Source organism: Armigeres subalbatus, chromosome 2 (assembly GCF_024139115.2).
Source record: "Armigeres subalbatus isolate Guangzhou_Male chromosome 2, GZ_Asu_2, whole genome shotgun sequence".
NCBI classification, from domain to species: Eukaryota; Metazoa; Arthropoda; class Insecta; order Diptera; family Culicidae; genus Armigeres; species Armigeres subalbatus.
Genome location: NC_085140.1, coordinates 373,492,900 through 373,520,007, shown reverse-complemented (window position 1 = coordinate 373,520,007; position 27,108 = coordinate 373,492,900). Strand labels below are relative to the sequence as shown.

At 37.4% G+C, this 27,108-nt stretch overlaps 1 protein-coding gene and 1 non-coding gene across 2 annotated transcripts in view; one reads left to right on the top strand and one right to left on the bottom strand.

Annotated features, from left to right (window-relative positions):
• Window positions 1-3,873: 3,873 nt before the first annotated feature.
• Window positions 3,874-27,108, bottom strand: part of LOC134213082 (mitogen-activated protein kinase 1) — a 329,641-nt gene continuing 306,406 nt past the window's right edge. Inside the window, exons 5-8 of the mRNA XM_062691664.1 lie at window positions 20,322-20,456; window positions 19,504-19,620; window positions 19,085-19,441; window positions 3,874-8,647 (exon numbers count right to left, since the gene is read on the bottom strand). Coding sequence (XP_062547648.1) covers window positions 8,519-8,647; window positions 19,085-19,441; window positions 19,504-19,620; window positions 20,322-20,456 — 738 coding nt within the window. The 3' untranslated portion in view covers window positions 3,874-8,518. The remainder of the gene's footprint in view (window positions 8,648-19,084; window positions 19,442-19,503; window positions 19,621-20,321; window positions 20,457-27,108) is intronic.
• On the top strand, window positions 19,885-19,957 carry Trnak-uuu (transfer RNA lysine (anticodon UUU)). Its single transcript has one exon. It is a non-coding gene; the product is annotated as a tRNA-Lys (tRNA).

Sequence of the window (27,108 nt, the reverse complement as noted above, 5' to 3'; positions counted from 1 at the left end):
GTAGCACAGGGATAGAGCATATGCCTTCAGATCCAGAGGTTAAATGTTCGAACCAGGGTTTTTTTTTTATTATTTTTTTATGTCCACAGGATCGTATTAATGATTACGAAAACTCGGGAAAGTCGTTGTTTAGCACGTATATGGCCTCCACTTTAGGAGGTATATAGCGATTGTGTGCATTAAATACAACATGCATTGTTTTTATATGATGACGTATATCAATTGTTATACGTATCAAAATGTTGACTGGGGTCATATATTGCACTTCAAAAGGCCTTCCGCTAATTGTCGGCAGTGATGCTAATGCTCATCACATCATCTGGGGTAGCTCGGATATCAATCTGAGAGGCTCCAGCTTGATGGAATACTTAAGTAGTACCGAACTTAGTTTACTTAACATAGGCAATCGCCCAACCTTTATGGTATCTAATAGAGCAGAAGTGTTAGACATAACCCTTTGCTCCAATAGAATCAGTCACGAATTGACGAATTGGCATGTGTCAGATGAGGAATCGATATCTGACCATCGCTACATCTACTTTGATCATTTGAATGTTACTTCGCAGACCTTGCGTTTTAGAAATCCCCGTTCAACAAACTGGGATCTTTACACAAAGTTGCTCTCTACCAAATTTCATGGATATCTACCTTCAATAGAAACTCCTACCGACTTGGATGATGCAGTTGATACTACAACGTTGCACATCGTGGAAGCTTTCGAAGAAGCTTGCCCTTTACGTTCTGTAAAAACCTCAAGAGGAACCCCTTGGTGGAATTCCGATTTGGCTAAGCTAAGGAAGCAGTGCAGAAGGAGTTGGAACAGACGCCATTCAGCAGGGACGGATTCTTTCAAGTTGGCTCGTAAAGCTTACAAGAAGGCTCTACGATCTGCTGAACGATCCGGCTGGAAAAACCTTTGTGCAAATGTTTCCAATTTGAGTGAAGCCAGTCGATTGAATAAAATTCTTGCGAGATCCAAGGATTTCCAAGTTGGCGAAATTCGCAAGCCAAATGGCGACTACACTTCTTCTGATGAAGAATCGTTAGAGCACTTATTTGATACGCACTTCCCTGGATGTGTCGATATAACATCTTCGGATGATCCTGATGTCTTTTCATGTAGCTATGGGTCTTGGGCTCAAGCACGTATAATCATAACTACTGAATCGATTCAATGGGCACTTAACAGTTTTGCTCCTACAAATCTCCAGGGAGGATGGGATTTATCCCGTTCTACTTCAGAAAGGTTTTGAACATATCAAACATGTTTTGAAAAAGCTTTCAGTATGCAGTTTTGCTACTGGGTATATTCCCATATCCTGGCGGGATGTCACTGTAAAGTTTATCCCAAAAGGAGGACGTGCTTCGTATGAAGAAGCGAAGAGTTTTAGACCCATCAGTCTGACCTCATTTCTTCTAAAATGCTTAGAACGTATTATCGATCATCACATTCGTGATGACTGTTTGACAAACATGCCTCTTCATGTTAATCAACATGCTTACCAATCTGGAAAGTCCACCGTGACTCTTCTACACAAGGTTGTGTACGATATCGAGAAAGCATTCGCTCAAAAGCAATCGTGCTTGGGTGCTTTCTTAGATATTGAAGGTGCTTTCGACAACGTGTCTTTCGATGCAATATTGGAAGCCGCACGTTGTCATGGGCTAACTAATATTATTACCAAATGGATTCACCAGATGCTTAAAAACCGACATCTCTACTCGACATTACGTCAAGCAGCGATTAGGAAATTAAGTGTCTGCGGATGCCCTCAAGGGGGAGTATTATCTCCACTTTTGTGGAATCTCGTTGCAGATACGCTATTGAGGTTACTCAATAATGGCGGTTTCCTACCTATGGTTTTGCCGACGACTATCTTACATTGATAGTGGGTTTGTGCATTACTACCTTATTCGACCTGATGCAAAATGCTCTTCAGGTAGTTGAAAGTTGGTGTCGCCAATATGGCCTTTCGGTCAATCCGAATAAAACATCTATTGTTCTTTTCAAGGAAAAACGTAATCGTAATGGTATTCGTCCATTACATCTTTTTGGTTCTGAAATCAATGTAACTGATCAAGTAAAGTATGTGGGTCTAATTTTGGATTCAAAGCTTTCCTGGACTCCTAACATTGAGTTCAGAATCAAAAAACGTGTATAACTTTCGGCCAATGCCGACGAACCTTTAGTAAAACTTGGGGTCTTAAACCCAAATATATCAAATGGATTTACACAACAGTTGTACGACCAATTTTGGCTTATGGATGTCTTGTGTGGTGGCAAAAGGGGGAAGTGAGGACAATTCAGTCTAAATTAGGCCATCTTCAAAGGATGTGCCTAATGGCAATGACTGGTGCGTTCTCTTCAACTCCCACGGCTGCTCTCGAAGTTCTCTTCGACGTGGCCCCACTACACATACATCTCAAACAAGACAGCATTGTTTGTTACACTGACGGCTCCCTCCTCGAAGGTAGAGCAGGTGCAGGCGTCTATTCGCGTGAGCTGAGATTGGAACAGTCACACTCACTGGGTACACACTGCACTGTCTTTTAAGCGGAAATATTTGCCATCATGTGTGGAGTGCAATCTGCACTGCAGCAACGCATTATGGGCAAAGTAATATACTTCTGTTCAGATAGCCAAGCAGCTATTAAAGCTCTCGCCTCGGCCAACTCAAGGTCGAAGTTAGTAATCGCATGTCGAACTCAAATTGAGGAACTGAATTCAGTAAATACTTTACACCTTATATGGGTACCTGGCCATTCTTCCATAGCTGGAAACGAATTGGCTGATGAGTTAGCTCGTAATGGAGCATCGCATGACTTTATTGGCCCTGAGCCAGCTATTCCAATATCCAAGTGTTGGGTGAAGCTTTTGATCAACTCTTGGGCTGTCACTCAGCACAAATGGCATTGGAGTAGTCTGGATTCATGTCATCAAACAAAATTGTACATCCGGGAGCCATCTCCGGTAGTAGCAAGCTATTTAGCTAATCTGTCTAAACAGAATTGCAGTGTCTTAGTCAAGGCCTTGACAGGTCACTGCCGACTGAACTATCACATGGCAAATATTCAACGCGTTGAATCATCTGTTTGTGATAGTTGTGAATCCGATTATGGAACTTCTTATCATCTAATATGTAACTGCCCAGTCTATGCACAATTGCGCTTCCAAATATTTGGTAAACACTTACTTAGTGAAATTGACTTCAGAAACCTGAACCTTCAGAGTATTTTGTTGTTCATAACCCGTTGTGGTAAGGAGCTATAAGCTCTTGTACGCTAATGCGTTGTATGCCCTCTTCAAGGGCCCTTTTCCAAACATTCCCTTCGTTCTCCCATCCACATTCCTTTCCTTTTGTTCACTTCCTTTTCCGTCAGGTGTGTGATGAAAAAGGCTGTGAATGGCACAAATCTCCCAAATTGAGGTGAACGTGCCTCTGGAGCCGACGTTCTGATACCTGATACCTGGTTTAGGGAAATTAGCTGAGGTAGAATAATTAGATGAATATCTACAAGAGTTGTTGCAAGAATTGCAGGCAAAATCTTTGGGTTGTTTATTGAAACCCGTCGCGCAAGGGGCAGATTTTGGAGAAATTTCCGGTAAAATGATGAATTTCAAAAAGTTCAATATGTAAGTTTAAGAAAAAAAAGAAATTCTTTGGTAGAAAAACGCAAATGAAACATTTGGAGGAATTAATAAAACTGCATAAAGATGTATTGTGATGCAACCTAAGGATAATTTTTATAACGAATTACTTTCTTTAGAATGTCGTTTTGTTTGATGATTGGATGAGTGAGATGAATAAATAATCGGGTTGTATGAATTCCTAAACGGACTTATTTTCGGCATAATTAGTTCAATTTCATATGTCAATTATATATTTCACTTTATTCATGCATCTTTCTGAACATATGTTCTTTTTCAATGTTTGTACTTATCTCACTGACAGATAAGTTGTAATAATAATAATCATAATAATGAAATTGATTCTCATGACTGTTTGACTTTAGAAGGAGTGGAAGGTAAAACGGACAAAACTTGAATGTCTGATTCGATAAAGCTTTGCGTGGAAGATATTAGAATGTGTAAGCTTTTCTATTCCTGAATGTATCTTAAGAAAGGATCATATCGAAAGATTGAAAAACTTCTAGGTCTACCTGATTATTTGTCCGTTTTACCCATACTTCTTCGCATTGTGACAAGTGGAATACACCTTTTCATTACTTTTTTTTTCAACAAGCGCTATCGGCTTTATGATCGGAGTTCTGTTGTTCGATTTTTTTTTAATAATTACTTTCATCCCAACAGAAAACAACTCTCATCTACTATGATCTGATTATGACACACCGATTTTGCACCAAAACATCACATTTTCGTTTTCATACTGATGGGTCTGGGGTTTTTCCGGTTCAGTGTTTCGAGTCTGTCGTATCAGCGATTATAAGTTGGGAAACTTACGCCCAGTAATAATGGTATCCAGTGCTATTGCCAATGTTTGATTTTTACGAATGCCAAAAGGATAAAACAGATTTGAAAACATCTATAGAAAAAGTATTTGCATTTAAAAGATATAAAAAACCTCAAATGCAGAATTTTTTAATGACATCGATGTGCGTGACTTATAGTTGATACATATCTTGTCTCGTTCAATACTCGACTTTCGACAGTTGATTTTTGAAGAATAGAAATTGTTAACACCAGTTGCTTGTAACGGATAAGACACCCTAAGATTTTTAATGTGTATGCACATTCGGGATAGGGGAATAGTCGATATTGGAAAAAAAGATAGTCTGTGTTTCATAACCTTACTACATATGTACAAGTCGGTGTTGGAAACTGTTTTGGACAACTGGCTTACCTCCGACGAGGAGGAATTAATCCCTATTATGCTGATTGTGTCTGACTGTTCAGAATTGTGTCAAAAAATCTCAGAATTTCATGTAGGGACACGGCAGGTATTTCCGTCCATCGTCGTAGCGGCTAAAATCAACGAAAGCAAAGTCAATTTACTAGAACTCCACTATAGCAAAACGTTTCTCTTGATCCTGACTTTACGATTTGGTACGGATGAGTTTGGCAAAAAAAGTACTTTTTTTATTGGTTTTAGAGATTATGACGAAAAGACGAAAATGGCTGTCTTAACCCTACGAAAATTTTCCAACTATTGAATAGCTACAATCGACGCCTATTGTCAAACACCTCATGATGAAAACATGTTCAACTATGGACGAATTTCCACAATTCTAACAATTATAAAGATTTTTAGAATTCAACAAATGGAAGAAATTCCTTGAAATTCTGAGATATTTTGAGCCATTTTGTACCATTACAATGAATCAATGTTCTCTAATTCAACACTTTCAAGCTGTGGCTGACTTCTTTGTAACCAAATTTTAAACTGGAAAAAGTTTGCATCTGCCTTTTGCGACTTTAATTTGGTATTTTTGATTAAGCTTTTACTTATCGATGAACAAGTTTGTGTTTAATTTCCTGCATTTTGTTTTTCACACATCTCGTGAATGAAGAATCGATTTTCAATCAAGATAAGTACATCTATCGGTGCCTTAGTATCTACAACAGTGTAGTGTGATAATATTTGCTGTAATTTCAGTTTTGTATTTTTTGTTACATTGTAAACCTATCTAGCATTATTATTATAATCTACCAAACTAACCTCATTCAACGTTATTCACTATTTAGATCACTAACTTTACAATTTTCGGTTGCACGATCGTGTTCAAATGGCAGATGCAAGCCCTAACAAACAATGATGCCATGAATTTACATTCAGAAATTGAGTTACGGAAAAACTCCAATTCAGACACCGTCATTGGTATCTCACTTATACTAACCTGGATTCACTGAGCCTATTATTTAGTCACTAACAGGTTGAATCAGAATAATACACAACAATTTACGACTGCTGATTGAGTCATTGTATTTCCTCACTAAAATATCACGTTGGTTGCATGTAATTACATAATTAATCTCGTCTTTCTCGAAACATTACACCTTATTTAGTGACGTTTTCCATTCGCTATGTTGTTTCCATTCTTATTTTCAACACATGTTAATTACACTTTTGAGACGCCCGTATTTTCCACTACTGTACACACTTATGATTTTTTTTTCCGAATGTGTTTCAACAGATATGGTTATGCTTGATGAATGCATGAGTCTTAAAACGTCCACCAAGAATATTCTTCAATACATTTTTACCAGAATTTACAGGAAAGAAACAATAAGTTGAATACGCTGTGATCTGTTAAACACATGGTAAAAACTAGCAGTTGCGTCTCCTAACATTACTGGTTTTCGTGTTCGACGAAACAAAAACGGATTTTTTTATATCTGATCGAAAATGAACGGAACGGAATAGCTGATCATGCTTAAATATGAATTTGTTGAACAGGTAGTTTGAGATTAAAGAATTGCCACTGAATGGAATTGAAACATCAAGAATGATATTAGATGTTATGATACAAATCTACATCGTGTTGAATGCGATTTGGTTGTGAATGCGATAAATATCAAATCACTTGCAGGCTTTGTCCTGCGGTGCTCAAGACGAATGGAATGAAGAAGAGCTTCTTGCAATTACTTCACGAATTAAATTTTTGAAAAGCAAACTGAAAATTGTTTTTTATTTATATAGATAGAAGCTACACAGAATTACTATCTTTACCTTAAGTTGTTTAGCCAAACAGTTTTTTTTATTTAGTCGTAAATCAAATGAAAAAGTCTTAAAAAGTGAAAATGGGTAGTTGCTGAAATAATGAAGCAATCTTTGATTATGAAGTTTTATTAATAGTAATCTCGGGCAAGTCCAATGATCTACAGTGTTTATAGAATTTTCAAGATTTTGTATGCTATACGGAGCAACAAAGTATTGAAGAGTAATATGCTATCCAGAGTAACAAAGTAATAAGCGTTTGTTGGCCTTAGAGGAACGGCTCAATCATCGAATGTCTGACATTTAACGACTAAGTATTAAAAATTTCATTTCTTTTAATTTACAATTTCATTCAATTGAAATTTATTTAATGATTTTCTTTGAAAGCTAAACCTTTGTGGTAGAACCAGGTAATTGAAGCAACGTTCTTTCCAAACAGCAGAAATGTGAAATTCTCAAAGGGTAAGCGATAACGCTTGGAGCCGAGTCGTTCATGAAGACAAACACAAACATGAAAAATCGTATTTTTTACCATATTCACAACCATATGGACGCAAAATAAATTGCGCTTTATTCAACGACAATGACTTCTGTTTATGTGACTAATTTCAAACGTTTAGAAACTTACACTTTAATGCATATGGTCAAACAGTTACCGTTAATTATGAGCGATAATATGTCATTCCGGTGAAAAACACACCTATGGCTGTCAGCACGCCGATTGATTGTTATAAAACTGATTTCTTCTGGGCACAGCGAATGTACTACCACGTTTGACAAAAGTTCACAATTATATAGAAATCGCATGTAATGCAAATGTGATTCGGACAAATGGTACACTAATGGTGGTGAAGGGCGTAAGAGTGCATAAAATTCCATTATTTGCGCCCTGTATCATTCCACTCAAAACAGTCAACGAATAGGCGCTGGTAAAACAGAATCTCAAATATTTACGTAGTGTTTTCTATACATACTATCTTCGTTAGTTTGCAGCTTTTTTAATTGTTACAATTTTTTGGTTTACACTATTTGCAATTTTTCATTCTTAAAATTATCATCATTTTCTCAATCTATGATGAACCTGATAGCCTAAAGTATTTTTTTAAACTCATAAATTTCACCTAAAATTATTTGGATACTCTTGGATTGCAACGAAATCATTTGCTCGCGTTCTCGCGTTAAAAAAAGGATTTTAACTAATCGCTTATCATACACAGGTGTAAATTATTGCTAACAGTTGCTTTTAATAAAAAAAATGGATACTGGCAGGGAAAACGTGTCATCGACGTTGTTACCCCCGTTTTCCCGGATCGACTGATTAAAAATCAATTACGAGATATAGTTCGCAATTTCAGTATTGACCTAACCCTAGAGCTGTGAACGGTTGTTCTTTGTTCTTACACACTTTACAATCAGTTTTGTTTGTTCGTATGTATGCATGCTTAACATAAACTAACGTGATTTCATAATAATTGCTAGACTATTCATTACATGTGTGTAATCCATGATTGACCTTGACCGGTGGTAGCGCGGGGATGAGTGCGAAAAATAAGGACAGAAAATTAGTGATGTGTACTTCATGGCCTAGTCTTAGTTTTGCTACGTGGCCCTTTCCGCTTGGTAGGCTTTGCTGGCGAACGAAACGAATTTCCTTCTCTCCCGGAGCCTACACCGACGCCTGTGACTTGGCAACATGCACGACGAATGAAGAAATTGTAAAAATGGAGTTCGAGGGGATGTTTAAAAGGAAATGCATCCTTTACAGTAACTGCGTGTATGTGAGGGGGAAGTATGTGTAGAAAGAACCTCCGCGGTTGGGTTGCTCCTCTCTGTCCGAAGAATTACATCACATCCGGGTGGTTATCGTTGTGGTTGAACCGTAACGTTTCTTCGAAGATTAATCGCTTCAATGTCTCCTTGGGCAGGTCGTCCAGCTCCATGGCAATGCGGAATGGTTCCTCGGCTACGGGCTACGGAAAACGACAGCGAAGAAAGAAAAGCAGTATACACATTAGTTCGAACGACTCTCATGATTAATGGTTGTTGAAAAGTTTATATTCGCACGCCTATGACGAGATGGGTCACGTTCATTGTTCCGAACGAATGTGGTCAGAGTTTTTCCAATAACTGTCAACTGCCGCTGATTAGGACAGAGCTTAATTCCCAGAACGCGACTAGTAACTGGTTATGATAAAGAACTAGACGAAAGCCATTTATACAGAAAATTGTTAAAGTTAGCGTTTCATACTGGGCAAGTACCGATTGGCGGTCGATTTTCATTTCAACCGCACTATAAAATAGTTCTTTCCATAGAACCACTACAATTGATTTAATAAAACCGAACGAAAAAGCCAACCAAGCGAATTTGATAAGCCACTGATTGGTTCGAGTGGTACAGCCCATTCCCCGCTGTTGTGCATCAGCATGCTGCTCTACAGAAACTCGACGCCAAGCATTTTCACCAGTCAACCCATTATGGTATCCTTACTGTTTCGTTTCTCTCAAAATGCACTTGAAAGCACTGCAAACAGAGACAGTTGAACGGTGAAGATCCCTCAAGCCATGGAAGATACAATCAGTGGCACTCTTCACTGAAAGTGAGTAGAACAAATCGTTGCATCATCGAATTCCTGAAGGGCAGTAGCAGCAACTAATGGAGGAGCACATCGCTACACCGCCCTCGATGTCAGTCAGTCCATCAGTCCTTTAGTTGGAGACTCATAGATATAAACGGGTTGTTTCGACGTTGTCAGTTTGTCACTGGTCTTCCTTATGTTGAATGCAAAAGGCAGAAGGCATGAAACCTAATGGAAATTTATTTCAGACGCAATGACAACTAGGTATAGGAAAATCTCCAGTGGACCCCTTTAAGAATTGAAAAAAATCTTTGAAAACATTATCAAAATTAGTTTATATTTCGCAAATTTATACTAATTTGAATTTTAACAATTCTTTGGTTATTTAATTTTTTTGTCGAACTCTTGTAACCAAGTGGGGTGAGAATTTAGTATTGTCTGGCAGTTAGGGAGCATTCCCATCAGTGTCTGGCAGTGTCCAGGATCAATGCCCGGCATTAAGCAAAAGGTAAGAAGTATCATTAGCGAGGTGCCTTCTCCCCTTCTACTTGTAGGAGACATGAACGCCAACCACCGAAAGTGGGGTGTTTGTAGATCCGATACCCGTTGCGTCCTTTGCTAAAAATGGAGGTTGTCTCTGATCTCTACGGAAGCAACCACTACCCAATCCATGTCACTGCGAGCGCCTGTCCAGCAGCTATATACTAAATCGTCTCTGATTCAGGCAGATGATTTTTTAAATGCACGTAAGGCGACTCTTATTTTGTCCCTAATACAGTTGGCAATACCGCCCCAAGTCGACGTTAATCCAAAGATTTATATCCTTTCGATCACAATTACTGTGAATCTCTTCAGGTTATTAATGTGAATAGTCTAAAGTTATAAAAAAGCCTTGGTAAATAACAATTTGTGCTGAATAAAAAAAAAATGCTTCAAACCTTAAATTATGTAACTACAAAATTATGAGAAAAATCGAATTTCAACTAAGCCATCTTAAAATCAATAGTTCAAGAACAAGTGAGGTTGTCAAAGAGCGTTTTTCAGTTGTATAGCCCTTTTACATGATTGTTAACCGTCCCTCGTAATAATAATGTGAATATAATACTCATTTAAGTTGTAATCAACGTTGGCCTTATTATGCCACACTAGGACGAAAAAAGAGTTCAAAAGTAACGATAAATACTTCAAACCATGATACATATTTCAAACGATTCTAACTCGCTGGCAAGTTTTTATCAATTGATAATTTAAAATGTTAATCGACATCGATTTTTTTGAAAGTTCGATTTTCCCATTCCTGCTAAGAGCATTGGAGAACTACAAGCAAAATCACTACGAATGTCCTACGATTATCCAAGATGCCAAAAGGAAGTAGTGGAACTTTCTCAACTTCATCAATCTGCCCCAATTTAAGGCCGTGGATCTTCCCCCACGGCAGCATTTTTGACGTACCATATAAAAAAAATGTAATCGTCTATAAAATGCAAAGCAATCGTCTAAATTTGGTCTCTAGAAATTCTTTAGAATGGTTTTCAAAAAACATCCAATTCATAAATTGTTTCGGGTATTCCTTCGGATACCATCGGAAATTCCATAACCTCGGAAATTTCTCCAGTAATAATTCTTCCGGAATTTTCAGCAAAAATCCCTTCAAATCTCCTGAAGCCATTTTCGACATTAAATTTGTCCAAGAATATCTTTGGACATGCCTCCAAGTATTTTTTTGGAATTTAGTCTAGGGATTTTTCCAGAAAATCGTCTGGAAATTACTTCGGAGATAAATCAGGCAAGAAAATTCATAGAGGCAATAATGGAAAAATCGAAAATTTCTTCTGAAATTTCTTCACGAATTCTTTTAGAAATTTCTTCAGAGATTCTTTTAGAAAATTTCTTTAGGAATTCCTTTTAAATCCCTATATAAAAATTTCTTCGGAAATACACGAGAAACTTCCTCCAGGAAATCCTTCGTAATTTTTATTTTTTTTTTCTTTATTTAGGGGAAACCGCCAAATGTTGAACGGCTAATTTTGCCGCCTATTGTTGAACTCCCACAAGAAATGCATGTGCGCTCAACAACAGGCGAAGAAATTAGCCGTTCAACATTTGGCGAATTACCCTATGTGAATTTTTAAATTTTTAAGTACTTCACTCGTCAAGAGTACCAAGGCCAGGGGTTCCCTCAGGTTCAACCGTGGGACCTTCCAATGGCAAATTTTAATTCAAATGAACTTAATATTATCATTTTAAAACTTTATACTAACACTTTAAAATTTGAGTAGAAGTGGTTAATGACTAAAAGTTGTCAACGAGAGGAAACTATGACGTAACATAACAGACAATGAATGAGAATGATCCAACTACAAGAAAGAAAGTACGGAGAATCGAAGTAAACCATGGTAGCCATAAAATAGGTCCAGGTGACGTTGAGTGCGCTGCTCTCCGAAGCTAATTTAAATGGCTTGAGGTAGGAGACTCACCCCGAATGTCGCGGTCAAGCCTCTTATTTCCTCTGGCCATCCGAATTCGAAATGGAAATGAAATTTCGAAGTTGTTCAATATATCCGAATGTAGTTACAAGTATACAGAACGCCTGAGAATGAATTCAACAATATCAGAATGCTGGATATCAACTTTACCCGCTGACCTTGTTGAATTCGGTGGTTAATGTTGCGAGGGACTCAGAACCCGGGTCACCCGGTCACTGGAGGGGTGGGGACTTATAGTCTTGGGGTAACCAAGGAATGCACGAAAGTCTCGAGTATTGGCAACTTGCTCCCAAGACCCGAGCAGCACAAGTTAGACAAAAATTGTTGCACCAACTTGATTGTGACATGTGTGGAACATGTGTGCTGCTAGGGGATTGATCTCGGAGTCCCAGTGCAGCCGTTAAATTAGTTTATTTGGACCCCCATGTTTTAAGAAAGATATGAGGGCGACGGTGCTAGCAGCGTCGTCGGATAGTGCATCCCTGATGCTAGCCAGTATCCCGTAGGTATCCCTGAGAGCCTGATATTTGGGGCATCGACAGACATAATGTTCCACGGTGTTGCGAACATCACAGACGCGAACAGACACACTAAGATGCTTCGTATCCAGGGGTACTTAGGCTCGTCGCTCTTGAGTGCGGAAATGATGCTGGCAGAGTCGGACAGGACGAAGATGTGTTTCCTTGATGGCGATGAACGCCACGGCTGCTTCGGCCAAAAAGATGGTGCACACATTCGGGAGGCTGTTTGACACAGTGAAGCCGGCCCCGGTGACCCCAATGCCGACTTAACGGCCCGACACCGACCCATCCGTAAACCTGTGTTCATTGTTGGGGAAATCTCTGTTAAGCAGCTCGGCCACCGACTTTCTAGAAGCCATTGAATTGTCACCCCTGCGGGAGTTGCTAGCTATGGAGCTATTTATAGTGGCTGTTGAAGAGTGCCAGCTCCTCAGACCGACGCCAGATATCATGCGCAGTATCCGGTCCCCTTCAGTTAGGAGAAGGATCCTATAGTCTCCGGAAGTGACAGCGGCGAATGAGGCCGGTTGGCGGCAGATGTCCGCCAGCGCACGGTGTCAAAAAGGCAAGATGCCTGCCTCAGTATAGGCAGACTTGGCTGGTGTTGAGGGTAACAGTCCTGAGGCGGCACGAACGTAGAAATTAAAAGTCGGTGACAGAGTTTTGACGAGGTTACGGTGGGCGATACAGGTCAGTTCCAGGCCATAGAATAGGCGGCTATCAATGATAGCCTTTTCGATCTTTAGCTGGAGCTTCCTGTTATTGGTTTGATGAGGCTTAGACAAGGTCCGAACCAGGTTGACTCTGGTCCGACAACTTACTTTGACTTCGCGGAAGTGCGGAAGGAACGAGAATTCCGAGAATTTTCACATTTTTTTGTTGGGGATGTGTTGGTCACAAAATTTAAGGCTTGGTCTAGATAGTTGATGTTTCTACCTGCAGACGTGTCCTCGTAAGCATTTGCTGGCTGTCAAAGTAAAACCTACTGAGTTAGCCCAACGGAGGAAATTTCGAAGAAATTTTTAGAAGATTTCACAGACAAAAATCAAGAATTTCGGAAATACGTTCAAGAGTTCCTTCGGAATTTCCTGAAAGAAATTCCAGCAGAATTACGGGAGCCGATGGTATGGAATACCTGGAAGAATTTTTGGAAGTATTGCTGAAGGAATTCCTGAATGACATTCCGAAGGGGTTTCTAAAATAATCCTTAAACAAGTTTTTAAACGAATTTTCGAAAGAATTCATTAAGGAATTTTTGAAGGTATTTCTAGATTTATTTGCAAAGGATTTTTAAAGAAATTCTTTCAGGACAGAGGAGAAATTCACGATGGAACTCTGAAAGAATTTGCGAAGGTATATCTGGGTGACCAGCCGTTTTTTTAGGTAATTTATGTTAATAAAAACTAATTCTTGGGGGAGGCTTTTCCGAACGAACTTTTGAATAAATTCATGAAATATCAACCAGAATGATTTGACCTTCCTAAAGATTTTGTTTATTGGCTACGCAAAATTTGAACAACAATGACCAAATGCTTTCGTTTTTACACAGCACAAAGCCATAAATGGTCGGGGCTCTGCCAAAACGCATCAAACGGCTTATTGACTGACTTGTGATATTTTTATCACAAAAGTAAAACGGAAATCATTTCATATTAGTTCAAGCATACATTTGTTGTAGAATGTACTTATTTACTGGTCAATTAAATTAATCATTAGTTGGCCGATCGGCCACTCGTGGCGCGCGCTTTGGATTTGCTCTAGTTTGACGTTTGCTCACTACCACCATCTCATTCGTGATTTGCTTAACTAAATGAAATCAACATAATATGGTCGGGGTTCAGCCAAATCACACCAAGCGCCAATAGAAAAATTCCATTTTTTTTTATAAAGTTTTCGTGTAACAGATGCAATTAATTACGAATCGCATCAGACATCGTTCGACGCCATAGCTGAGGATATTTTACAACAAATGTACGCATGAATTGAAATAAAATACTTTCCATTTGCCTTTTGCGAATAAAATATCACAAGTCAGTCTAAAAGCCGCTTGGTGCGGTTTAGTTGAACCCCGACCATATATCGAGTGAATGTTCAATGTGTTATGTCTGTGGTTGAATACTATATTTCTTAGAGAGTCTGTGTGGAAATCGCGTATGTTTATTTATTTTTGGCTGTGATACATCGGAAATCAGAAAAAGGGATCAGTCTCCCCTACTGAAGAAATTTTCGAAGCAACTCCTGTAGTAAATTCCTAAGGAATTCTCAAGAATATCCGAAGAAGTGTGATGACTGAAATCCCGATATTTTTGTTTTTTTTTGGCAAGTTTTAATTCCAGATTCAAAACAGGGTTTTGTTTTACTGCTGTCCGAATTTTCAAAGGACTTTCCGGAGAAAAATCATTGGCGGAATTCCCGAAAGAATTCCTTTAGATGTTTAGATGTTAGATGGATTTTTTTGGAGGAGTTCCTAACGGAAATTTCAAAGGATTTCCTGAAAAAAATCCGTAAGGAATTTCTAGAAAATTTTCGAAGAAATTCTCAAAAATAACTTCCAAAGGAAATTTACGAAGGATTCATAAAAGAAATTCTGAAGAGATCCCCGAAAGAATGCGCAAAGGAAATTACTAAGGAATTTCAAAAGGAATCTCCGAAGGTTTAAAGGAATTTCTGTAAGAGTTGCTAAATAAATCCAAAAGAATAACCGGAATGCCTAAAAGAATTCTTGAAAGAAACCCTGGAGAAAGTTCTAAAGAAATTCCACAGGAAAATTTCAAGATTTTTTTCCTAGAGTTTCCAAAGGGATTTCTAGGTAAAGTTCTTAAAATTTTTTTCGAAGAAATTCCTAAAGGAATCTCCAAAAGAAATCCTATTTTTATCCGTAGGTGTTGTAGGTACTAAAAAAAACCTAAAAGAAGGATCTTTCAAATTTTCCCTCTAAATCCTTCTTTAAATTTTCGAAGGAATATTATGAGGAAATACCTTGCGAAATTTCTTCGAAAATTCCTTTAGAAATTCCCTCGGAAATGCGTCTAGAGACTCCATCGAGAATTCCTTTGCCAATTCTTTTAAGAATTTCTTCCGAAATTCTTTCTACTTAAAATTCTTTCAGTTCTTTGGTAATTCTTTTAGAAATTCCATTGGAAATTTGATTGAAGCCTCTTCAGAAATTCCAGCAAGAATACCTAGTGCAATTATTTCAGGAAAACTTTCCAACTTTATCCGGATAAATTTACATGGGCCTCTTCAGAGGATTTTCCAAAGGAATCCCTGGAGGAATGTAAAAAGGAGTTAATGATGTAATTTTCTAAATTATTCCTGGAGAGAATTCCTGGAGTTGAAAGAATTTCTTAAGAATCTTCTAAAGAAATTATCGAAGAAGTTCCTGGAGAAATTTCAGAATGAATTCTCAAACAATTTTTTAAAGCAAAACCTTAAGGATTTCGGAAAGATTTTGCAAAGAAATTTCCAAAGGAGTTATTTCAGAAGGAATTCCTATAACATGATCCCCTTTTTGTTCATGGGGATCGGATCCTGCTCACGATGATCAGCGTCAGAATCCTCCTATTTGGCTATGGTAAACTGGCACGGAGCAAGAGCTAGAACTCCTCCACAACCCACATACACCGCTCCATTTCGAGGTGCCGTGTTGTACGGTCACCGAGCTGCTAAACATCGAGTTTAGGAAACCGGTAATCTTTCGCTGAAGTCATTTTAAAATTCACGGAAATAAATGGAAAAAAAATAGAAGATGACACTGTCAGTATTTTTGTTAGAGCTTGAGCATGATTGTCAGAATGCAAGTCAATGTATGGAAGGGGGAGGAAATTATTATAGCTTCATAGTCGGCTATTCGCCTACTTGTGTAGTGTATCTTTAATATTACCTTCATTTTTTCAAATGGCCTAGATAGCCGTGTAGTGTCGGTAGCCTATCAATCGGCTAAGAATAACGCTGCGGATTATCTGTTCCGATGGTAAAAGTCCATCATACAGGTGACCCCTAATTTACGGTGTCAAGCTTTCCGTGCCTAAGAATGAATGGTTAGGGGGATCTAACAAGAACCTAACCTCCTACGGAGCCTGTGGAGTATTAGGGCGCTCTTCACAGTATTCAGCCCGAAAAAAACCTTTTCTTTCTTCAAGGGAAATGGTTTGGGTAGTGGACGTTCCTCGACAGAGGTTATGCCGAACATTGAAGGCTACTCTGTTGAAATTAGTTATGAATACAGTAATAGCAACATGCGAATTATTTGCGTTCATAGCCAACTATCAACTCTTCGCCCCAAAAGGGTTTAAATTTTCAAGCAACTATTTTGGTAATTAAATCGTGCTATGAAAGGAAGGCAGTATTACAAGTGCATCTCTTATAGGGTGATGCGCTTTGCGCAATCTGCTGTTGTAAAATGAATTGATAAATCTTTTCATTCTTCAGTGTCTACTCTCATTTATTATGGATATTCACTGATAAACTACATCAGTTCAACCAATGGTGAAAAGCTTCCAGTCGCATTACATTGTCTTATTATTCTTTATATTACACGTTCACTATTTTCGTATCCTAAGGATTGTGTTCGTGTATTCAGTTGGCGACGAATGAGTACACTTTGCTCTTCCAACATCAATTCCACGATTGACTTACTGTCTTATCGTTGTATTTTTTTTCTATCTTTCAACATTTCATTGAAACTTTACTGGATACACCTTCCTGTGGTCGGCAGTTACGCTGGATTAGATTCTGTTGCAAACTATAACTAAAACCACATGTATTCATGTTAATTTATACAAAAGTACATGGATACTTGGTTTATATATTGTACGAAAAGTTTTTTTTTCTTCATTTTGAGAAATGGCTCTTCAAACGAAGTATGAATTAGTTTCTCCATGTAATCTTGTTTTTAGTGTTTCGCACACTTTTGCTATTTCAGAACAGCAGTACAGCATAAGGCTGAAAAAAGAAAATCAGCGAAGCCTTTTGTCTATTCGAGATTAATTCGATGTTTGAACTTAATTGTTCCTGAGTAATATTTGATTAATTAGGCTCTGCTGTCATTGAATCAAGATCTCTCGATTCTTCGAATACATGCGTAATACTGCACTTTGCAGTGATTGACACAGCCAACCAGAGATACCATGATAGGCAGCTTCTATTGATTCTTGTGATAACTTATTAGTTTGCTCCTTGAGCACTCTAATGTTCTATAACGTTATACTTTTTTTAACTGACGTTCCGATAAGTTTGTTGCGGTAATCTTCCGCTGAAGTCATTTTAAAATTCACGAAAATAAAGGGAAAAATAGAAAATAACACTGGCAGTATTTTTGTTATAGAGCTTGAGCATGATTGTCAGAATGCCAGAAAGTCAATATGGGGAATGGTGAAAAAATGATGATGCAATCCACTCGCCAACTGCAAGTCGAATATACCTCTGCACTTGCCACAAGTTCATGCGGAATTTATCGGAATTTTTGGGTTCGGTTCGACGGGCTGAGTTTCGCCTTGGTTAACGAACTGCCAATGTGATAGTAGAAAAAGCAATTGATGGGATTTCTAATTTTATGTAGGAAACGAGCTTTTTTCGTTCACTATTCTAGCACTTACTGCTAGAATAGTCAAGTTGAAGGTATAGGAAATAAATAGAAACGGTATGGAAGTCCATTTCCAGTTCTAGAGATTGCTAGAAAATGAAAAATACAGAGAAAGGTACAAAGTAGAAGAATAGATTTTTTGTGGATTTCTCGCTTAACTTTTCAAAAGGACCTAAGTAACATTTTTTCATGAATTAATTTGAATAGCGCAATCAACAGAAAAACATGAAAGCTTTTGATTTCAGTACTCAAATTAATTCATGAAAAAAATGTTACTTAGGTGCTTTTGAAAAGTTAAGCGAGATTTGTTTGTTGGGTCAACTTAAAGTTTCATTAAATCTAAGGGCCAGAAACAAGAAAAAACAAACAGCACAGAAAACGACTTCAGTGTACGCCCAAATCACGCCCCAAATTGCTATCTTCATCTAAATTATCTTACTTCCAACCCATACCCATAATTCCCATTTGCAGTTCCTTCTTATTAAAAGTGAAACATACAATGTAATCATATTCACGCCTCTTAAACCATTGGGTGTCCTCCGCTTCTCAGCCATAAGTTACACGGCTTGAAATCAAACCCCTGTTGAAGAGAGCTTGGTTCAAGTTCCGGTACAATTAGTGAAACTATCAGCACATCAGTACCAGTCTCACTTCTTTTAGTACATTCAAGTAATCGATATATAACATATAAGAGGTTTTGGGTATTGACATCCGGATAAATGATGGTTCAAAGGCGGATCCTAATAGGATTACAACCACCCCATGGGATCAGCCACTGAATGCAACCGATAATTTGTGCAATATATTATATCATAAGCCATCATTATCGGAGCTCACTAAAGCGGAAGTCGCCAAATCGAGTACTCTTTCAACAAGCTCTCACACAAGACAGGCATATATGACCCCATCTTGACTAGCGATCCAGAGTCACCAGATTGAATGCGAGAAATCTGACTCTCTTCAGGCAATATAGTTTCCACAAATGGTAACCCTAAAGCGCCGTTTTTCTCCAAGAAGAACGAGTGCAAGAGCGCAATCACATCCCTTCTGTTCGTGAAATGGAAGCGAAGTTTCTTCCTCCTACCACGGCACGTCACCGATGGGTTCCTAATCCGTGTCGTAATATTATTGGATGGTTAGCGAAGTCATTCTCGTGCGCTCATATGTTATCGCACAACGACCAAGCCCAGTGGAACGAGCATCATTATGATGATTAGCATATCATCAGCAGCCAACTTACCTCATCGGCGGGATCGTAGTACTGTTCGAGGTACGGATGCGCCAGTGCTTCCTCCACCGAAATTCGATTATGCGGGTTGAAGGTGAGCATTTTTCCGAGCAGGTCCAGTGCGTTCTGGTCGGCGTTCGGGAACAACCGGGACCACGGAACCTTCGGCTTATAGGGCAACGACTGCAGATAGCTGCGGGCTTTCTCGTTGATGATGCACTCGAGGTCCTCCTGGGAGGGCGATCCCAGCACGCCCAGAATGTGGTTCAACTGGTCCAGGTAGTGCTTGCCGGGGAAGATGGGCCGGTTGCTGAGCATCTCCGCCAGTATGCAGCCAACCGACCAGATGTCGATGGATTTGGTGTACCCCTGCGGAAGCAATTCAAACGATTACGATGATTAATGCGAACATGAAGCGCGAGTGCGTTTACCTTGGAATTGAGCATGATTTCCGGCGCTCGGTACCATCTGGTGGCAACGTACTCTGTCAGGAAACCGGTGTGGTCATGCTCCGGGTCAGCCACTCGTGCGAGGCCGAAATCACAAATCTATTTTCGAAATAAAAACATTATTGATAATGTGTGAATCAGACCAGTGGTCGGTGTGTTTTATGTGCAAATTAATGAACAAAGCGACGATATTAATCTACTCGGTACATATTGCTCCAGCTGTGATGGAATTTATTATAGTGAATCATTTAGAGCAGCTGGGTGTCATAATCAGAAAGCAAACAAATAAATTACATCCTTCATTAAATAAAGGTATCAGCTCTATGGAATGTGATTATTTGGATAGACTTTTTGGGGCATGAAGCCCGGGTAGCTCAGTCGGTAGAGCGTTGGACTTTTAATCCAACGGTCTAGGGTTCAAGTCCCTATTCGGGCGGGTATTTTTTTAATGTATTTATTATGTATGGTTTTATGAATCTATATTTGATCTACTCTCGATAGCATATTTGAAAAAACATTTTTAGGTGGGTTTTGAGCTATAGCTTATATGTATTTAAATTATCTCTATAATTTCACTCACTGTCGAAATATCTCAGATAAGCCTATGTAGGAAAGTTGTGATTAGTTCAAAGTAATTAATTTATTTGATACCATTACTCTCTAAATCTCGATTAATTTGGATTTTCTCAATTATGGGATTATAGCCAGATAACTTATTAAAAGATTTTAAACTGAGCAAAATTTTAAATGTATGTAACTCGATATACCTCAACATGTCTTGATTTTTGTGCACCACTTACCTTTAAATCACAAGTCGTATTAAGCAGCAGATTGCTTGGTTTCAGATCTCGGTGTAGCACGTTCGCCGAGTGGATGTATTTGAGACCGCGCAAAATTTGGTACAGGAAATAGCAGATGTGATCGTTACTAAGTCTCTGTGCAGGCGGAGAAAAACAAAGGAAAGAAAAATAAATCCAATCAGTTCGTTTGTTCTTTGTGATAGTGAATGAAAATATGGTGTTGGAAATATGGTAGGAAAATGAGGAAAAGTAAAAGGCTTTTGCTCTGTAACCGGAAATAATAACATAATGAAACGAAATACGACAACATGGCTTAGAAAGAGGCTTGGTGTTTCGACTTTTTTTATAATATAATGGATAATTCAATGGGAACATAACTATTTGTAAAGCTAAACGCCTGGGTTGACACTCGTGCACTGGTTACAACACGGAGTGATAGACTAATAGAATACACTTATACTATACTATACAGTCGAAGTAATGTAGATCCTTAAATATTCAGAAGAGGAAAATGCAGGGCGGTTACAAACTGAGCAAATTTCAATCCGCGAAATCCGCGACTAACAAAATGAAATCCGCGACGGCAAAAACAAATCCGCGACCAGCATAAATAATTACTCAAAACCACATTTCAATGCGAAACATCAATACATTTACTTTTAATCTATCGACATTAAGAACAATAGAAAAAAACAAAATACATAGTTTTGCAATGACATAGTTGACGTATCAATAATAGGTATCATCATGTTACAAAACATCAATGTTCAACGTAAAGGTTGCCAGAAATAAAAAAGTATCATGGAATTCGGAATAAAAGAAACTAGAAATTTCAAATGATTTATACGAACGAACAGGACGAACATGATTTATGTTGATCATAAATCTTGTACGATTCTCCAGAGAGATTCGAAAACCGTACCCAATAAACCTTGGAGAACTATCTGACAAAAGGGTGCAGGTACGGACAGAAACGACTGTAAGATCTGCTGACTTTGACTCTGATCATCTTCCTGTGACGTTTGAAATCTCACAAGATGTCATTAACAATCTAATCAGCTCTTTTATTTATCATAGATAAATAATGAAATTTGTATAAAACTATGAATTCTTATGTTGGAATTGGAAATGAATCATTTGTTTGAGAAACTGCATAAGTCCATTTTACACAATTTCGAGAAAACAACAAAAAACTGTTTTTGGACAAATTGGCACCGAATCTGCGATTTCTTCGATACAGATCAATAGTTTTTGGCAAAACACAACACCCTGGGGCACTTCTGGTGCAAAAACTGTAAGCAGTACTCCACAATTGCTCTTCAAAGTGCGTGGACATATGTAGTTTCTCAAACAAAAGAAAAAAATTTCATACATTCCTGAACAACATTTTTTTTTCGAATTTTTTGCCAGAATACGTATTTTTGGACGAGGATTCAGAATATATAAAAATCTCCTTTTGGCCAAAAATGTTACATATGCAGTTTCTCAAACAAACGGTTCAAATGGAATTTTTATTTTTTACGATAGGAATTTTGATGTTGATATTCCTCTCGATACCAAAAGAGATATTGATAATGCTCTCGTATCTTTGACAAATTTAATTGTCGAAGCCAGAGGGCATTACGAAGTGAGATCTATTACTGGAAAATTTAAAAATATGAAAGCCCCGGGTGATGATGGTATTTTCTACATACTTATCAAAAAACTTCCTGAAAGCTCTTCATCCTTTTTGGTTAATTTATTTAACAAATGTTTTCAATTGGCATACTTCCCAGATAAATGGAAACACTCCAAAGTTGTTCCAATATTTAAGTCAGACAAAAACCCATCTGATGCCTCTAGTTATCGCCCAATCAGTTTGCTTTCTTCAATAAGCAAACTGTTTGAAAAGATTATTTTAAATATAATGATGGTTCATATTAATGACAATTCTATTTTTGCTGATGAGCAATTTGGTTTTCGCCATGGGCATTCAACCACTCATCAGTTATTAAGAGTTACGAATTTAATTCGACTCAACAAATCTGAAAGATATTCGACTGGAGTTGCTCTTCTTGATATAGAGAAAGCGTTTGACAGTGTTTGGTATGAAGGTTCGATTGTAAAATTGATGAATTTTAATTTTCCTCTGTACAATATTAAACTGATCCAAAATTATTATCAGATCGCTCACTGCAGGTAAACTATCAGAATTCTAAATCTGATAGATTACCTGTAGGAGCTGGTGTTCTCCAAAGCAGCATACTGGGTCCCATATTGTATAACATTTTTACTTCTGATTTACCTGATTTACCACCAGGGTGTCAAAAATCTTTGTTTTTAGATGACACGGGCCTTTCAGCCAAAGGGCGAACCCTTCGTGTCATTTGTGGTAGATTGCAAAAAAGTTTGAATATTTTCTTTACTTGTAAAACTGCAAAATTTTCCCGAATGCTTCCAAAACTCAGCTTATAATTTTTCCATGTAAGCCGAGAGCTTCTTATTTGAAACCTTTTAGCAGACATATTGTCACTATGAATGGGGTTCCATTCCAATTAATTGGTCTAGCGAAGCTAAATAATTTAGGACTTCTGCTAAATCAAAAATTAACTTTAAAAATCAAATTGAAGGCATTCATGCCAAATGTAATAAATATATTAAGTGTCTCACACATTTGAACCGGTGCCAGCGAAAGTGGTACATAAACCATTTTTGTCAATTTTGAGTTTTTTACACCAACTACACTATTTGCAAATATCTAGTAAGGAAATAACGAAAAAGAGATTTTTGGCAACTAAAATTGGAGATATGCACATTTTATTTTCTGGTATATATCACAATGGCCATTTCGTTGCTAGAAAAAGTGGTACATGTACAATTCCACCCACTAAAATCAGCTTATTTAAAAGAAAATTCGGCAACATAACTGTTTTCACAACAGATTTTAATCCTATTTTCAATTTGAAGATAGCTTACTCCTGTTTAGAATTATTTCAAAAATGTACATGTACCACTTTTACTGTCAACGTTTTTCGGTTTCTGTTTCCTTTTGTTCCCAATAATATTGGTACATGTGCAATTTGCTTCAATAAACTTGGAATTTGTCATAAACTTCGCTTATGTTTCACTACTACCTATAGGCGCATCAGTCATAACATGTTGGTACAGTTTAGTTGCGAAAAATTGCAAATATGAATTTATTATTCGATGTTTTTGGGAAAATGCGTCTCCTGAAAAATTTACTCAATGTAAGTGGTACATGTTACGATGGCACCGGTTCATTTATAAACAGACAAATAAAACTTTGTCTTAAGATCAAATTTTTGATTTACAAACAAATTTTTAGACCAGCCCTGTTGTATGCTGTGCCAATATGGACTAGTTGCTGCAAAACCAGTAGAAGGCACTTCAGAGAATTCAAAACAAAAATATCAATGTTATTTTGCCAATACTTCATCGTAGACGTCTTTGGAGCATTTCGTTGATTGACATTCAGTCGAATGGCATTTGGTCAAATGACATTTCGTCGAAAGGACGTTTAGTCAAAAGGACATATGGTCGAATAGAAATAGTTTTTTTATTCTTTTCATTGATAATCTTTCTTTCACTCAATATTTTACAGCTCATAAAAAAAATGTACTCTTACGATTATTTATAGTCGCAACGAAAAATAAGCGTCAAATAGTCGCCTAAGGAAAACATTCATCCAGAAAAAAAGCTACTTTGATATTTTAGAAAATTTGGCCGTCATGTGAAGGATTCTGGTAACGAATGCTTTGGTACGTGTTATTTGTACTGCGGATAAATTTTACACATCGGTGAGAGCCTTGAGAAATGATAACGAAAGTTGTCATTTTGTTGCAAGGCACAATATTTGTACAATAATTAGCTCTGTATAAAATGCACTTCAAACTATTCGACGTAATGTCTTTCCGACCTAGTGTCATTTGACGAAACATCATTGGACCGAATATCTTTATAGATTCATCGTTGTTGGTTGGAGGGGTTCGCCAAAGTCAATATCCTGTCTGGAACATTCACCGTTTTCGTTTGTTTTATTATTATTTTTTAAAACCCATCATTCTTTGGACAATATTGGAGCAATAATTCAGTTACTTTTTAAAACACCGTAATAAATAATTTATTTTTTAAACTATTATTATGTAAAGTTCCTTTCTTTGAAATATGCATTCGACAGAACGTAATTCGACTAAATGTATCAAGAATATTCATTCGAAATTCCGCTTTCGACCAAATGTTCTTTCAACCAAACGTCATTCGACCGAATAGGGGAAACTGGATACACATGATCCCCACTTTTTGTTTAGCATATTTCTCGATGTAACATGCACAGATTTGCACGCTTCTAGATGGACTTGATAAAGAATTGAATTAGCTTTTCAAAAACGTCATTGGAAGCAATTATTTGTTCATGAAAGTAACCAAAAAATCGATTTTGCTGAAATATAGAATATTTGGCATTTTCAAAACTTGCGGGAGACTTGATCCCCATATAGGGGGAAATTGATCCCGTTATGAGCTGAACATGTATAGGTTCTTCCAAGTCTAATGAAAGGACGAATTGGTCTAGCATCAAATCCTAACAATTCTTCATAGTCTGTCGTAATAGCAGTCGTGCGAAAATTAAATAATGTTGGTATTAAGTAAGGCAAGTATTTTGATTCTCGAATAGAGTAATAGTGACAGATAGAATGTCTGCTATAGCAACAAAATTGGCATAGTGATGATGATTCATCTGCAAACCATTCACTCCATTAAAAGACAGTGGTCATATCACGACAACCATGATGTGCCCAAGAGGATCTCGTTTTGTGATTGATACAATTATGATTCTAAAAATGGTTGATCGATACATAAATATATCTTTGTAATTTTATTAAATCTCTGAAAATTGGTCACACTGCGAATGCCATGGCCAATGGTAAATATCCCTGAGTATCTGTTTTGAGATCAATAAAAAACTTGTGATACATCGAGATCGCCAGACTATTTACTACCAATACCACAACCGTAACCATACCAGGATGGTGACTTCATACATCAATATGGTACTGTCACGCATCATCATTTTTATAGTGTGTGTTATTATTACACAAATGCGATTTCTCCTAAACAACTGAATAAAAGTTGTTGAATGGGCCTATTATTGAAAAATTCTTTAAGAAGATTTACAAATAAATGGTGATTGTAAGCAAACTTCTCCTTGTTCAAACGGAAAGAATTTAGTACCAGATTGAACAATACTGATTTTAAGCCCTGTGATTTGTTGAGTATTTTGAAAGCCTAATTTATACATTTTTTCATAGAAAATAATGTTAAAATGCATTTAATAAAACTAATCAAAAATAAGTATGTTCAATTACATTTTGTTAGGGTTAATGAAATAAGGCTATTGAGAAATTCAAATAGCGCGTGTATCGTCTGATTGACAAAATTAAAGAGAAATTAAATTTATTTATACTTTTTAACTAGAAAAGAATTTTAACAGATCGATTAGTTACATATACAATATACAACAAACGCCTTAATATATGCTATTTCGGGATCAAGTGTGACCAAACTGTGGGGGATCAAGTGTGTCCATGTTGAGTATTTATCTTGTTTTGTTTTTGTATTCAATGGAAAATAAGCAATAGTTAATTGAATGAATTTATTCAATTCTACAATAATAAAACTTTGTCCAGTAAAAATTTGGTACGTTTTGGTTGGACATATTCAAAGTTATTAAACTTTTCTCTTTTGAAGAAAAAAAGGATTGAGAATGCTCAAATAATAAAACCTCTCTAAAACCCATATACATGAAGTAACTAATATCAAATGTTACTCAGATTCAATAATCTATCTAACGGATCCGTTTGCACATATCACTGGTATGAAAATGTGATTAGTTTTCGAGAAAACAGGGGGGGATCATGTGTGTCCAGTTTCCCCTATAGGAAGATTTTTCAAACTAAAATTTGATTTCGATTGAATGACTATTCGACCAAATTTCCATTCGACGTAGTGTTCTTTCGACCAAACGTCATTCGACCAAATGCCATACGTCTCTAGTGGACCAAAAAATGTATGTAGGAAGATTCTTCAATCTAAAATTTGATTTCGACTATATGTCCATTCGACCAAATGTCCATTAAACGTAATGTCCTTTCGACCAAATGTCATTCGACGAAATAGTTCTTCTTCTTCAATGGCTCTACATTCCAACTTGAACTTGGCCGGCTTTTCAACTCAGTATTCTATTAGCATTTCCACAATTATTAATTGAAAGCTTTCTATGCCCACCAATGCATGAGTATGTATCTTGTGTTGCAAGTGGAATCGATACACTATGCCCAGGGTATCGAGAATGTTTCCAACCCGAAAACATCCGGACCGAGAATCGAACTCGCCATCTCCGGATTGGCAATTCTACGCCTTTGCTCACAAGGCTACTGGAGACCCCAGTCGAAATGGTATAGATACCGATAGGATATTAGGATATTTGGCCGAATAGGACATTTTGCTGAATAGGACATTTGGCCGAATAGGACACTTGAAAAGTGAGAAATGAGGTGTGAGAAGTGAGACGTCTTACTACTCACTTCTCATTCCTTACTATTTACTGTAAAAAGTGAGAAGTGACAATTGAGTAATGAGACGTTTCACTTCTCACTTCGCACTACCCACTTTTTACAGTAAAAAGTTTCTCACTGTAAAAAGTGAGAAGCGCGAAGTTAGTAATGAGACGTCTCACTTCGCGCTTCTAACTTTTCACAGAGAGAAGTGAAAAATGAGGAGTTAGAAGTGA